Source organism: Apus apus, chromosome 5 (assembly GCF_020740795.1).
Source record: "Apus apus isolate bApuApu2 chromosome 5, bApuApu2.pri.cur, whole genome shotgun sequence".
NCBI classification, from domain to species: Eukaryota; Metazoa; Chordata; class Aves; order Apodiformes; family Apodidae; genus Apus; species Apus apus.
Window position 1 is genome coordinate 62,013,696 of NC_067286.1, and position 16,156 is coordinate 62,029,851.

General features: G+C 40.4%; 1 protein-coding gene across 1 annotated transcript in view; it reads right to left on the reverse strand.

The window, feature by feature from the left end:
• The window catches only part of PELI2 (pellino E3 ubiquitin protein ligase family member 2), a 74,539-nt gene that overhangs the window by 12,009 nt on the left and 46,374 nt on the right, over positions 1-16,156 (reverse strand). The window contains exon 3 of the mRNA XM_051621247.1: positions 829-930. Within this exon, the coding sequence (XP_051477207.1) occupies positions 829-930 (102 nt within the window). The remainder of the gene's footprint in view (positions 1-828; positions 931-16,156) is intronic.

Here is a 16,156-nt window from a genome sequence, read left to right on the forward strand (position 1 = left end):
CACTCAACTGCTGACCCTTCTAAAAGTGAAAGAGTGAATGAGGAGGGATAACAATTAATTATAAGATGCCCTAATTACAGAGGTCACTGACAAGATAGACCCAGTTAGCCTGGACTAGAGAAGGTTGCATGTATTTGTTTTCCTCTGAGCTTCAGGTTTAGGTTTGTGCAGAACTTCTGCTCTCTCATTATATACAAAAACAAGCATTGCACAAGAAAATAACCTAGGTTACCAGAATGTTAGACTATGCAGAAAAGCACAAATGCATACATGGGAGAGTGAAAGCATGTTGTGTTGGAGAGCAGGTAACTTAGAGAAACTCAGCACAGTTCACCACTTAAAATATTTACACACACTTCAGGAACAGTTTTGCTTATCATTCTATCACCAATTTTGTCTCCTTTAGAGCACAGCTCCCATATTCTCCCTCCCTACCTTTGCTTTTACCTTCCTCCTTCCCCATCCCATGTCTTACTCCTATCTACTTCCTTTTACTTAACAGGAGGGTTGAGGGGCATATTCTGGCACTTACTCATTTATACAAACAGCAGACATTTCTTTCCAGTACTATTTGTAGAGTTGCTACACTATCCTTGCAGAAAAAGCAGAGTATAGTGAAAGCAGAAAGGTGGTAAGGATATTAACAGATGCTGGTACTGGCTTGAGAACTGCAGATGATGCAAAATTTCAAATGCTCCCCTATTAATGCAACTGGTTTCGACCACAAAAGTTCCACAGATCACAGAAAATACCCAGATGAATAAAATGCAGAACTGTGGCTCCATATGTTGCTTTTAAAAAACCAATACATATATTGCACAGTCTTACCTGAAACATGTCTGTATCTTTATCATGAGTGTATTCCACTACAACAGTCTGGTTTCTGGATAATGTGTAAGAGATACTGTGCTGACCTTTACAGCTGATCGCCTGTTGAATAAAGAAATATGTCTGTTATACACAGATTCCACATAAATATTATAATCAAATTCATTTCACTACATAAACACCTTTACAATGATCAGGAAAATCAGTGTCTCGTATCATTATATTACAAGGCTGGGTGAACACATACAGTGTGGCTTTTTGTTTTATTGGAAAACCTCAAGCTGTACTTGTTTGTTTCTAGTTCAGAAGCACTCAATACCTACCTTTTTAGTAGTTTAGACACCAAACACATGGTTTTCTCTCTGAAATTAATGTTAATTTCCTAACCCTCATAGAATTGTAGCCCAGCAAAGACCTAGGGTTTAAGGTTCATCAGTTTGTTTGTTTGTTTTTTAAAGCAACTGAGGAATACACCTGATTTCTAGTTAAAAGTGCCAGGATTTCAGGAGTATCGTTACAGTCAAGTAGATTTCTAGTTATATCAAAAACAGCCTAACAATTTTGTCATGAAGAGCAAGCACTTTCAATGACTTTTCCTCATTAAAGGATACTTCTTACTACCTGTCAAAGGAAACTCATCTCTATAGATATGGCTACAGCAAAGTCTAGACAGTATTTAAAACAAGACTAGAAGATGACAACTCCTGTTATTCTGCTGGATCAGGCTAAAACTGAATTAGCTGCTTGTTAAGACTTCCCAGGTTTACATCTCTAGCTTGTCTTTTTGAAAGAGTCCAGGAGTCCGTTCCCTGAAGTAGTCTCTTGACTAGTAAAAAGAGACATCAGCCTCACCCAGGAGCAGTCCAAACTCAGAAAGAAACAGTGAGAACCAGTTTTCCTTGATAAACCAACACACAGCATAGTTGCCACAGCCAAGAGCTATAAAGGAGGGACAGCAATCCTGTCAGAACCTCCAAGACTCAGCATCCAAAATCCTTGTGGCACTGATGACCCTTTCTCAGGCTTAAAGACTAACACTCACTCCAAATGATGTAGTGGTGTCATAGTGTAACTGCACTATGTACACTGTAAATACATTAGTAAAAGTATAAAAGCTTCAGGATGGGGGAAACAAGCCAAGAAACTCAATCCATTGGCTAACAGGGAAATACACGTAAACGTAAGGTCCATATAACTGCACACAATTATGAAAGGCAGTGACTGCTGCTGCTCAGAAAACACTTTGCAGACACTCAACTATTGAATTAATAAGTTAATTAGAGCTTTCTCCAGCTTTCTGCTAAGGGGGGTAATTTTCTAGAAGAGGTTCCCTCCCTCACTAGATGCATTCCTTCATGCTGCTCTTCACCTACAAAATTCGGAGAGGGATGATTAAACTCAGCAGCTAAATATATTCTACACATCTGTCACCCCTCACAAAAGTCTAAATGATTCCAAAGCCCCAGATCAAGTATGAAACAAATCATTAAAAGCCTTACTGAATGCTGGAGGTACAGAAAGCACCTAGGTGCATATTAAAAGCCTACTGCAGGTTAGCAAAAGTATGTGACACAGAATCATTGAAAAAAAGTAACAGAATAGTTCTTTTTCTTAAACTTTGTGCATTTACAGCAACAGATTAGAGATTATTACAATATGCCTCTTGCTGAAAGCTCTTAGCAGCTCCAACACCTGCTAAAGATGTAGGCTTAGGTGATAACAGCTGGAGGCAAAGGATTGGGCAAGATGATCTTTCCCAGTCCTTTCCAGTCCTTTTTTTTTTTTTTTTGTTCTGCAATGAAGCTTTGTTTAAAGTTTCAAGCCACAAAGTCTAGCTTCCCTGATTTTCTTTCCCCCAACAGTTGTAACAACAGCTACAAAGAGAGGTAAACATCCATGGTGATTAGCAGTAAACAGATTTTAAGTTTCCCAGTTTGAATGTGTAGCCTGTTTTGTAATAACCATTATGCTAACACAGTATGCTGCAAGAAGAAACAGCATCTCGAAATGCAATTCAGCTGAAGTCACCAACACTTGGTGACCTGTTAGGACACTGAACCATAAGACCAAATAGTTTTTCCTTTGTATGTGTTTGACAACTAACAAGGGGACCTCGAGCCCTGAGCAGGTCTCAGGTGTTCCTAGAATATAAATAAAATGAAGTGATAAACATGAGACCCTTACACCTCATGTTTTAAGTGTAATATGGCAATAATCAATTTATATTCATATTATCAGAGATGATAATTTCAAACATAGAATGTAACAACTTTCACACAAAGTTTTCATTCATTTCCACAAAATGGTGTTGCAGCTGAGGATACAATGGAGGACAGGCCCATGAGCATCTGTTAACATGATGGTACTGGCTTCAGCTCCAGCCAATCTGTGCAGCATTGACCACCAGGAATGGTGTAAAATTCCCAGGCAGGAATGCATTCCCTAACATTATGCTGTTAGTAAGCACTGGATCAAATGGAAACTTAGGTGAGACTCAAAACTGCAAGTTTTATGGTCTGATGGAAAAAACAAGAGGGGAAAGGTATGAACTTTCAGAATTACCTAGTGAGGTCATGTCCTACACCTACAGAATTAGGGCTCAGACATGTTAATCATTCCTGTTAGGCTGACCAGGGTCAGTATGTCCTCAGATATACTAGAGCAGGCTGTGTGTGTCTTTTCTGTGTGTTTGTTTTCCTTCCCAACTTTTATTCCTCACGTTATTTCCCCTCCTCTTTCTTTTCCACTCTTTAAACCCAGATATTTTCACTGTGAAATGCCTCATTTCGTTTCCTGGGATTGTGTATAAATTTTTAAAAAAGCTAAAAACATTATGAGAAATGTTTCATCTTAGGTGCTTTCACAGTCTGCTTAGCAGCAATAGTTGTTCCAACTCAGAAATTTTACAGGCATTTTAATTGCTGGTCTCAAAACATTTGGCCAGTTCCAAGTTGAAAACTAACAGTATTTCAGGAACTGTACAAAACAGAAGAACTATGAACTATTCACGATGAACTGTGACACATGAAAGGTAAATATCTTAACAAAGCAGTACTGTTAAATGGAATGCAGTCACGGACAAAATAATGAAGGATTTTGACAACCTGAGGAGCTGTAGAACCACACTAGTCCCTTAAAATTGGTTTGTAGCAACCAAAATACTGACGTTGCCTTTTTACTGGTTTTGGCATTCACATTTCTAGACTCTTTTTCCTGCTGGTAGGATTCCCCCCCACTCCCAAAACAAAAAACAACAAAACAAAAACAAACAAAACCAAAACCAAACAAAAAACAACAACAACAACAAACAACACAACATCATGATGCTGTCACCTAGTTGCACTGCTGTGGTAACTGAAGTTATGAGAAAAGCCCAGAGTCTCACAGGACAAAACAGCAGCATCACAAGTTCTAGCAGGTCACTACTGAGTTTCAGCTGGACACCATCACATTAATCTTCCAGGCAGAAATTACAGCACAAATGAACAAAAACTGGGCACTAAATGTTACCTGTATCTCCTCACCTCCACCTCAAGGCTGTCAAGGTGATCAGAGCAATAGTGCCTATTTTCAATGCTTGTACTCAAGAGTCCACCAAACTTTTGAGTGTGTGGGCCAACATCAGCTCAATTTGGGAGCAGCTTTTCTCATAGTTTTTAGGGTTTTAAAAGTTTACTGAAAATCAGCAATTGAGCACAGGAGAAAACACACAACCTAAATTAGTTCCCGAAAGAAACAAATGCTGTAAAAATCTCTCTAATGTAGGTAGCCTGAGGCTGCCAAACAAATTGGAAACATGTGGCTCCAGACTGGCCCTAGCATATGCCATCTCTTGTCCAGCTGAAATGCCAGTGGAGAGATACAGGCTGAATTAATTCAGCCGTCTACACAAGAGTTTGATTTATATGAATTCAAGTAATTCCCTTTGGAGGAAACAGATAGCAAAGCAGAGACTGACAGACACTCTGTGGAGGAACAGAGGGAACAAACAGCAGCGAGAGATTTTTCCAGAATAATTCCACTGCTAGTGACTCTGTGTTACAGAATCACAGAATCTTAGGGGTTGGAAGGGACCTCGAAAGATCATCTAGTCCAACCCCCCTGCCAGAGCAGGATCACCCAGAGCACATCACACAGGAACGTGTCCAGGCAGGTTTTGAATGTCTTCAGTGAAGGAGACTCCACAGCCTCTCTGGGCAGCCTGTTTCAGGGCTCTGTCACTCTTACAGTAAAGAAGTTTTTTCTGATGTTTACGTGGAACCTCTTATGTTCCAGCTTGCACTCACTGCCCCTTGTCCTATCACGGGACACCACTGTCCACATTGGGGCTGAGGGATTTTAAAAAGTCTAAATGCTACGTGAAAGCAACATGGGAAACCTGAAGTGCCATGTTCCACTTGGCATGAAGGGATAGACTTCCACAGCACCATCCCAAGACAGAGCTCATGTTTGCACAGTGATCCACCCGTCTTCATAGGGCTTTCAAGCTGGAGGACAGCGCACAGCAGCTCTGAGCGTCCCTATGTACAGGAAGGCTTCTCTCCTCCCCATTGCTCAAAGCCAACCCAGCAGCTACCCCCACTGTGTTCCAGTGATTTGGGGTCATCACAACAGCCATATGTTATCAGAGACTGAAAGGAGCTGCATCTGAGCAGGCCCACTATCTCACCCACCCACTAACATGGTCCACGCAAATATTTTTTTAACTTTCCTAACAGCCCAAGTTTTCAGTTCTGTCCTTCCTGCTGGCTGCAATTTCACTTGGCCTTAGTTTTTGCCCTGCCTCCTCATTTCATTCTTGCTCCCTTCTCTCCATTTTGAGAGCAAAACCTCATTCCAGCACTCTGCGCTCACAATCAAAGCAGCAGCTAAAGGCAACAGCTTACAAATCTGTCAGGTCTCAGAGGAACAAAGATCAAACAGAGACTGTTTGCAACTCTGCAACTCAGCCAGCCTCTGGAACAGCCCAGCCCACCTGGAAAGTCCCCCTGCTATCAGTTTTACCCCCATTTCAAGAAGAAAGCAGAACCACCTCATCCCACATACAAAAACACCATGCAGATAAGGGAAACAAGAATATACAAAGGTTCCATTTGAAAAGAAGTTTTTCTTAGTACTTTGCTTTTTCAGCAAAGATCCAGAAAAAGGAGGGAACACAACCCCCCAAAAAAACAACCAACAAACAAACAAAAACCAACCAACAAAATCCCCAGCAGACTGGACATAGGCCCAGCCAACCAGCAGCAATGCACACCACCACATCTGCAGAGTGTTGCTCAGGAGCACAGTGAGTGATACCACTGCACCCAAGTGCCACCTCTCTCTGATCCAGAGACAGCATAAGTGGCTACTGTCCTCGAAACCAGCAGAAAGGTCAGTGCATCTGAAAAACTGTTTCCTGTTGTATAATGACAGGCTAATGTCAAGCACATCTCCAGAAATGCCCTTATTGACTGGAAAGGCACAAACCAGCAGCAGACCACCCCTTCTGAAGAGCATACAAAAAGCCCCTAAGATAACCTGACCTAGGATGGAATTCTTTTTCAAGAGGTTAACTATACCGTGATGGATCAATCCAAGTGCAAGAAGAAAATCCACATTTTCCCTGCACTCCTTTATGGGCTGTTCTCTGAGAGCTGTTTAGCACACAGGGATGAACTAGTGCATCTTCTTAAAGTTTGCCTTCTGCAATCAGCATGCCATTGTTTTGAACAATCACAGATTTAAGAGTACAGCAAACACCCTGGCGTAAGGTTCAACCTGAAGAAAGGTTTGCAAAGTGCACATGTACTCTTCCCCTTGCTCCCCCAATTATACTAATTGTTTTAGTAAGAGATTCTATATTTATCTAGTACACAGACTCATCTACCCATAGCCCTGTCTAGGAGCACCTCCTGGTGTGCTGCAGCTCTCTCCTGCACGCTGGTAAAGTTGCTCATTTCCCTTAGTCATCTTCAGCCCAAGAGTTCAAGACCAGGTCAGGAGCTCACAGCACGACTACATTAACACCATTAGGTCAAACCTTCTGTGTAAGAAGTGTGTTAGTGAACTAGAGAAGCAGATCCCAAAATGATCCCAGCCTTTGGGCTGCTGCTTATGAGGTTTGCAGGGAGCAGGTCTAATCCACTTCTAGAAATGGAGATTTTTACCACTTTTTTTTCTGGTCTGCAAACAATGCTTCTGAGAGAAGAAAAAAACCTGAACAAATAAATCAAAAAACCTCTGCTTTTGGAAATTTAAACCTCCCAGTTCACTTGTGCCTAGCCACCTCCCCAAAGATCATGAAAGGGACTTTACATTATTATGGTTACCAACTCTTCTGCACCACAGCCAAAGCGAAGGCTAAAATCCAGAAGAAAAGAAGCAGATGTCTCACAGGAAGGGCTGTGCCATTAGGAGTTTTAGTTTAGTTAATTAGGTTGGATTAGGACAATAAAATGATTTATGGGAACACTTTAGTTTTCTTTGTTGGTAGTCAAGCTGACCGACACCACACTGACGTGTTTAAAATTAATGACACAAGTGCCTTCATGAGTTAAATGCTTTCTTACTTGGCTGCTGGCCTTCAATTTCTTTTATAAAGAGAACACAAGCAACACTCGGGATGTCAGACAAAAGATCTTGCAAGTTAAGAGAAAAAGGAAGCTTTAGCTAGCAAAGAAGAAATCCTTTTAAAGCAAAGAACACATCACATTTGCACTGGATTTTTGGACAGACTGACTGCCAGAGCCAGCAGACACTAGGTTACTGTAAGAAAACACAACAAAAGCTCATGATCATGACACACTGATATTTTGCCCACAGCAGAAACATCTGTTCACTTAGGAAGTTTCCCAGCAGATTATAACAAACGTCAATTCACGTAACATGAACAAAAGACTGTTTGCAATTTGTCTCAACTTAAACCCAACAGCAATTGACCAAAATTACTTCTGGAAGACTAGATTTCAGTAACCCTCAAAATTCACACTGACCTCTGGCTATTGATACGGCTCTTACACACAATTTTCCTCTAGCTTTTGCAAAGGAAGTAAGAGACATTATCACGGAAACCCAACATGCTTCATGTGCCTACAGGAGGGGCTGAAATGACTGTACCAACCAGAACCACAGGCCCAGTGGTGGAACAAGGCTGCTTCCTGCACAGCTCTGTACAAGCCCACCCTTCAATGTTCTTCCTTCCTTTTCTCATAAACAAGTGTTGACATTACAACTGCAGCAACATTTTTTGAATACCAATGCTAGGACCTGTCTGTCTCTAATATTTCAGCTGTCAATATTCTGTTGACAACTAAATGAGTGTTAGGAAATGGTCACAAAAGCCCCAGAGTCAGCAAATGCAGGTAAAGTAAAAGAACATGCCACCATAAAGAAATTAACTACATTTTGTACAGAGCACTTCATGAGCATTTCTGACAAATTTTTTAAATGCATATACTGATGTTGCAGCTACCTACAGGCAAATTACTTCTTTTTTTTTCAGTACATGGTAAACTGAAGAAAGCAATGCTTGCCTTGTAAAAAACACCATTTAACTGGAAAACCATTACAAATTCCTTATTGGTTTCAGATATTTTTGTTCAACGATTGTTAAATGATCCAAGGAATAACAAACAGATTGGGGGGAATTTAAAAATGCACGTGTAACAAGTAATTGGATAACAGATCCTTGACATCTAAAGAAACAGTTTAAAACTAGGTACACTGCCTGCAATCTCAAATCACAATAAACAAGTTGATGCATGTAACCTGCAGGCCACTCCTCTTCAACCCATTGACTGTAAATCACCCCCCCTGAAATTCCTGGTACACCAGCTCAGTCCCTATGCAGAAACAATTTCAGCAAATACTCCAGTTTATTTACACTTCAAGCTTTTATGGCTTTCAAAGCATTCACAAGTGTGTTCTTATGTACCCTTTCATGCTGAGCTTGGAGATTTGAGGGGGAGGCGGCAGAAGGGACAACACATTTGTCTCTTGCATACATCAAAGCCATCTGCTACAAGTGCACATGTGAAGCAGTGTGCTACTACTCAACCAATTTACCATTTATCAGCTCAACAGGCAGATGTTAAATGATTTTCTCCATTTTCTGAATTTGTGTTTGAGTGCAATTTTAGACAACCAGCCAATCCAGTGCACACCACCCTTTCTCCAGAAGAGACAACAATGTATGCCATTCCCATAACTCTCCATTCAGGGTACTGCAACAAGCAAGGAGGAAACAATCTAAAAGTATTGCTATTTAAGCTACCACAAAGCTAGATCAGGGTCGACAGACACTTGACTGCGTGCTGTTGTTCCAGGGAATAATGTAGACCACCTCTCTCAGACAAAAGCAAGTAGTCAAAACACATCTTCAAAATGCACAGTGGGTGTCGATTAAATCACACAGATTAAAGTTAAAACCAACCATCGTTGTTGCAGCCACTTACTAGACCCAAGTCTCATCTCATACCTAGAACTCCTGACCAGCTCTGGTAAAGCAACCCAGGTTGTTCCAGTTAATTCAAAGTATTAAAAGCAGCTCAAAATAGGTGCCAGTTTATACCACCAAGCACAGCTATAAGATACAGTGGCTCAGGAGTTGTTTTGTAAATCACAAACTTCTGGTGGATGTGAATCAACACTTTACCCAACCAAGCCACAAGTAATTTTCCTCTCAACCTCACCTTCTAGTTTTCTAACCATTAAATCCTTTCTTTCCCCTTTCGTTTTTCTTCCATCTGTGTTCACTTACATTATATTGCAAGAGATCTTTCATCCATCTTTGAAAAAGACTGTAGTTCTCCTCCTTTAGTCAGCTTGCTAAGGTTCCTCCCGCAAGCAGACTAGAACTAGAGAGAGCTCAGAGGCATAACACAAGGCTGCAGCAGTGGCAGATACATCAACTACTCACAGCATAAATCATTGACCCCCAAACTCCAGAATGCTCCCCTGGGCAAATTACTGTCTGCATGTTGCTGCTACACTTCCCATTGCAACTGCATGTTGTAGTAGTTCTGTGCTGAGGACACATTTCACCTGTTTTGGAAACCCAGGAGACATGTTCATCGCTGTCCTTTACTGGGCTTCATCTGTTTGATATGCAACATCAAATGGTTTTTTAACAACTGTTTCAGACTGGCAGTATGTGTATATTCCTCTAAATTTTGCAGTTCATATATTGGTAGCCAACAATAATTTATTCATAAGTTAAAAAAAGCTGTCCTACTACAACTTCTCATTCATGCCGAGGTATTATCTTTTCATTATCTCTACAGAGTAGAGAGAGATCCACCCACTGTCTTACAGGTACCTGTCAATACAGATTACAATTGAATGATTAAGATACTTTTTGGAAGACACATCTGTTCTTTTTTCAGCTTCAACCCACCATGCAGTCATATCACTACCTAAAAGAAGCAGCATACAGACATCAATTTGCAAAGTGGTTTTGCAGAGTATTTTACAGCCATTTGGGAAAAGGAAGTAAAACAGCTCAGAAGAGGACCAAAAATTGGCATATTCCTGCCAAGATACTGCTTTGAAACAAGTCCTCTTACAATAAACATACACCAAGCATTCGGGGTCCCCTATCTGCAACAAACAGGGAAGAAGGGAGGAGATAAGCAGCTGAGCTTTGCTGAGAGCTACTACTGTTCCTGGTCATGCTGCTAGGACTTTGGCAGTACTGAGGCTTGCTACCTTCATATAATAGAGCTGGTTCTCTTCATCTCCACAATAAAGAAGCCCAACAAACCTTCTTTAAAAGCAAGAGAAGCTGAAGAGACTAGCTGTTCACTAAATGAGACTTCACAGGAAACAGTTCAGTTACAGACACTTCAGGGAGAAAAGAGACTGAATGGTTGACTGGAAAAAAGCATACAACACCAAGAGCTGGGTTGAATATGATGTTTACAGTACTAAGATCATGTACTGAAGACCAGTAAAATCTTCCCCTGATGTGCGACCTTTTGAAAGCAAAATCGCTGACCTCAAAACCTCCTGACGTTAGTTCACTAAGGGCAGGATTTCTTCTGAAAGCCTACAAGCCTATAAATTTAAACATGAAGGCGTTAACATGATTTTGCCACTGCAGCTGGAGCACATCCCCCAAAACTCTTGATACACCCACAAAAACATCAGTAATTAGAGAAGGATGCAACAGTATAGCTGAACACTCTGGTGCCAACAGTCTACAATTAATTTATATACATACATCAGGAACAAAAGCAGCAGATGCCTGGCTATACTTATGTATTTGGATATGCCAAGCACACAAAATAGCCACAAATTAGAACCCTTAACTAAAAAATAGACAAAAAATACAGTGATAAAGTCCTCTCAAGGGCTTCTATCAACACACAGGCTGAAAGATTTGTACACTTGGTGCATCAGCAGTGAATGCTTCTGTGAATCAAAGCACCCATGAGCACCAATCTAAGCCTTCCTGCCAAAGGAAAGCACATAAGATGAGAAGCTGCATATCATTCTGTAGCTTCCAGAAACCATAAATTCAAACTGACACAAATCAATTTTACATTAAGACAGCCAAAGACTCTCCAGACAGTTACCTTAACAGACCTGTTAGGCAGCTACATGAAAATCTCTCAAGAGGAAAAGAAAAAAAAGTGAACTTCCTCTTGCCAGAGACCTATTTAGTGCTTATAGAAAGCAGTTACAGCTTATAAAGCCCAACAAGGGACAGAAGCTGCTTTCTAGACTTCACACTATTGCTGGAGTGTTGCCCTAATAGAACACATCCAAACCAAATCATTCTATTCTATTGGTCTGAAATTCCTACAGCAGCTGCAGTAAGTCATTGCAACACACGAGACTTTGTAGCATTTTCCTTCCTGGACAGTACCAGCAAAAAATAAATCAATCCTGCAGAACAGCTCAACTGGTACTTGAACCAAGTTGGATAAACATTACTGACAATAGCTCTCAGGGGAACACCAAGTCAGCCCCCTTTCAAGGGCAGCATCCTCACTGCAAGACATTTTGGGAGGCATAATGCACAGAAGGGTGCATTTGCAGGCTCTGTTTCTTGTGTGGTTGAAGGCAAAAGTCTGACCAGCAGGGTCTCGGGGCAGTAACACTCAAGTAGAAGCAGCAACATGTAAGTTAATAGTACATAATTTGCATGCGGGATACTATCAGGTTTTTTTTAAACCTATGAGTCTACTGTAAACAAAAGTATTTCTTATCTTTCAGTGACCATCTACACACACCACCAAGCATCTTCCTGTGTAAAGTTGAGAACTCACATTCCTTATACGTAAGTTGGTATATTGAAAATACACACCCTCTTTGTTTGAACTGAGCTACGAGAGTGATTTTAGGCAACAGGATAAGACACTAAACAGCAGTCAAAATGCAACCCTAATTTATGCTGCTGCACAGGATTTGAAAAATCAACTTGTTAACAAGTGGGAAGCAAGGAGCTTTCTTCACCACACATGCAGTTGCCAAGCTCATTTTGAAATATAACTGACTGTAAGCCCCTCCAGTGCTGGCTCTGAATCTATACAGAACTGAAAAGAAGCCTGATCCTGATTCCCCAACTTTGCCTTTTGCTTTTTTTGTGTGTGTGTTAAACTATTCAGGGAAAAAAAGACCTATCAGCTCTTCATGCAGGAGAAGGAATGGCTCTGTGAGTATGCAGTCACCAGTACTGCCTCTCCATCTTACAAACTGTAACAAACAAGTACATATCCCACTCTCAGTCACCCACCTGAACTATATCAAGTGTTAACAACCAAATTAATGGTTCATTTAGGAGAATGTTTTGTCCCCGACTGTGACTCCAAAAAATTGTACGGTCCAAGCCAACAACTACGATCACACAATACATTCAATACCAGTAACAGGGAGATTCAACTGAAAGCAACTTTGTCTATTCAAACTTCAGTGTGCAATACCAGATGGGGAAAAATTCAATACCAGCAACATGCTACAGAGTAAAGCAAATACAAAAGATCTGTCTGACAGCGCATAAGCCAAAATATGGGTCACGTCTGCCACTAAATAGCTTGGATATCAAAGCGGAGTGAGAGAGAACATTTACGGGTCAGTCCAAGATAAACAGTCGCTGCTGTAAATACACCCCCTCCTCAGCCCCTTCCCCCCAGTCGTCTATCTACCTCATGTTTAGTTACCATTTCAAAGGTGAGCACTGGGCAATTAACACCCAGGAAAATTAGCAGCCGGGAAAATTCAAGCCCGAAGACACATTTAACAGAGTCGCCACATCTGTTTCACTTCTATCAGATAAAGACCACCACAGCCCATTACGATTCTGAGTTGGCAGCAAAAAAACCCTCTCTTTGTAGCTAAATTTATTCCATTCCAAAGCTTACTCGAGATTGTACTGACGGATATTCTGCAGCACAATTTCCAGTGTTCAGAGAAAGTAATTAGAGGATTAGTCGCCTCTATTGGTCTCAGTTCCTGTTATTTTCATTGTATTCTCAAATTCAAATCTTCTGTCTTTTTCTGCAAGATTGATTCAGACAGGGGAGGAAGGAAAATGTATGTCCCTAAAATTTAAATCCATCATGCCAGCTTAAAAATTCAAGCCACAAAGATCTGTTTTAAAATTTATAATACTGGAATTTGGTTTTAGCAGGCTGTGCTAGATGCCCTCAGATCCAGAAGTCACCACTTATCTTTTCTGCAGTTTATTAAAATTTAAAGCAAGCTTTACAGGCAACTTTATATTCCTATGTAACGTGAGATAAGTGAAAGGCTCATCAAAATCCATGCATTTCATACAACAAGGTTTTACCACGGGTATAACCCGTTTCCCTCCCTCCTCTAAACACACACACAAGCTCTCCTAGAAATAAGCAAGGCAGAACTCTGACCTGTATTAATACATTTTTGCCACATATACCTTTGGTAATAAGGCCCAAGTTGCATGCACATGTACTCAGAAAGACCTGCTTTTCTTTTCAAAGGTATAGCATGAGAGCTGCAGCAGCAAAATTACGGGATATGTCACTGATGCTGTGAAAAACAGAGTAGTGCCCAGTGATGTGTGGGATTTGGGGGGTTATATTGAATGAAACAAAGACTGAGAAACAATGTTAAGCAATGACACAATGCACTTAGCAGCCCCTAGGCATAAATAAGGCACAGTTTTAATTAGGCTATAGAATAACAAGTGCTTCAGAGGATAAACCAGCCTACATTTATGTGGAGACCATAGAAGGCTTATAAATTACATATAGCACGAAGCACTTCAAGTATCTCCCCCCTCCCCCACCCCTCCCAACATGCCTGGGTACAAGGTCTTTACATAAAAATAAATCATGTGTACCAGTATTAATTGATTTAAACTATGTTTTAATTTGGTGTTTTAAACTACTTGATTTCTTACATCAGTTGTTTAAACCAGCTTTTAACAAGTTGGAAAATCTTTGCTGCATTGAACTCATCTCCTGGTAGAGCTTCCAGCCTCAGTCTTGTGACTGTATTTAACACATTTTAGGGCTGCCCAGAACAAAGATGATGACTTCAGGATTATTACTTACATTTAAGAATTCATAAATTTACATATATGTTGGAGAGTTTTAATGGCAATGCTTGACATGTTCCACAGTGAAACCACCTCACCATACACAATTTTACAAGTTTACAGATAAGTAGGTAAAAAAAACCCAACAAACCTAACACCCCAGTGTTTCATGTCTTAACCTCCATTCCACTGCAGCACAAACACAGACAGAGGGTGATGAACCAGCAAGTCTCCCCTGTATGACAGGGCACTATGTTCAAGTTCCAGCTCTGCAAACTGCCAGAACACTCTGGCCCAAGTTTAATGCTTCTGACTGTTGCTGATACATTCACTGTTTTCCCTGGCAGGCAGCCCCGAGGTGGGGATTGCCAGTCAAAGAGCCTTGGTGCAGACACCTACACGTTTTGCATACAGCTGAAGAGATTACTGCTTACTCAGGCACTCTTTGCAGCCCATGACCACAACTGTTGCCAATGGAAAAGCTTGAGCATAAGTTCCCGAACCTGTTTGGAACTGTGAGCTGAGCTAGTTGATGCCCACCATTTAACGCATTTTTGACAAACCAAGCAGTTTAAAGGACAACCTCTTTCATCCGCTCAGCTAGGTTTGAAGCTCAGTCTGTTGACTATTCACATTACACAGGTTTTTAAGCTTATTTGGCCTATGATGAACACATCCTAACTCCTGTGTATTACAGACCAACATTCAGAAAAGTTTGAGCTCTCATGACTCCAGCATAAAAATTATGCTGCAGGTAAGAAAAAAGATTCTCTTCTGCAAGTCCTCTGCCAAAAAGCCCCATCACCACTTCCTAGAGAGCTGCAGCATAAAACCATTGTCAGACTTCTCTAAATCAGTCACACTGTCACTTTCTTTTGCACCCACCTTCACCTCCAGACTTGTCTGTCCTTTATGTTCACTTGGCAAAATACCTTATGACTGTTGTTACATGATTTGGAAAAAATACATATCACATTATATATATATATATAGTATAGAATTAAAAGCATGGTTTGGGTCAAATGCTAGGCAAATCCCAGTACATTTGTGGCATATCAGGATGGTGTCCAAAGGAATCTTCAGGACACTGAATGCAGAAATGGCAAATTAAGTCAACAGCGTATGGGTGAGTTAGAAAGCAGGTATAGGGACCCCTTAGAGCCAACATGATCTACAAATAAATTATCAGATTATCTAACATAGGCAAAAGTAGGAAAAACATTAATGGTTTGGGGATTTTGTAATATAAACAGCAGTAACAAAAAAAACTGATCAGCTTCCACTCTCTTGAGCTAAAAACAATAATTTCAGAATAGTTAATGTGGGAATCTGCACTGAAACCACTTGATTCTTCCACAAGGTATGAACTGTAAAGCTATAAAAACCAGCAGGAAGCCTAATTAATGACAACAGATGAAAATGGTGATCCAGATCAAATGTCAGATAAAATAATTAAGACCATACATATTTTTAGAGCAGATAAAATAAACCGAAAGCCAAAGAAAAAGATAATGTATTTAAAGTCAATGTAACTGAATAATGTATACAAATTTACTCCTAATATAATTATAACTCAATAAAATTTTATCACTTTTCATAACAACCACCCAACAAGCTAGTACAGATTCACCTTAGGAACAACAACTAAACAACATAGTATTGTTGGAGAAACACGGACCACAGAGAGTGTAATACCAAGACAAAAATGCTTTTTATGTACAGATTGTACACAAATAGTGAGCTTTATTAAAAGAATTGCTTTCAGAAGACTGTAGGGGAACCCCTATTCCATTCTTCTATGAACACGTAAGGAAAGGGTTTAGT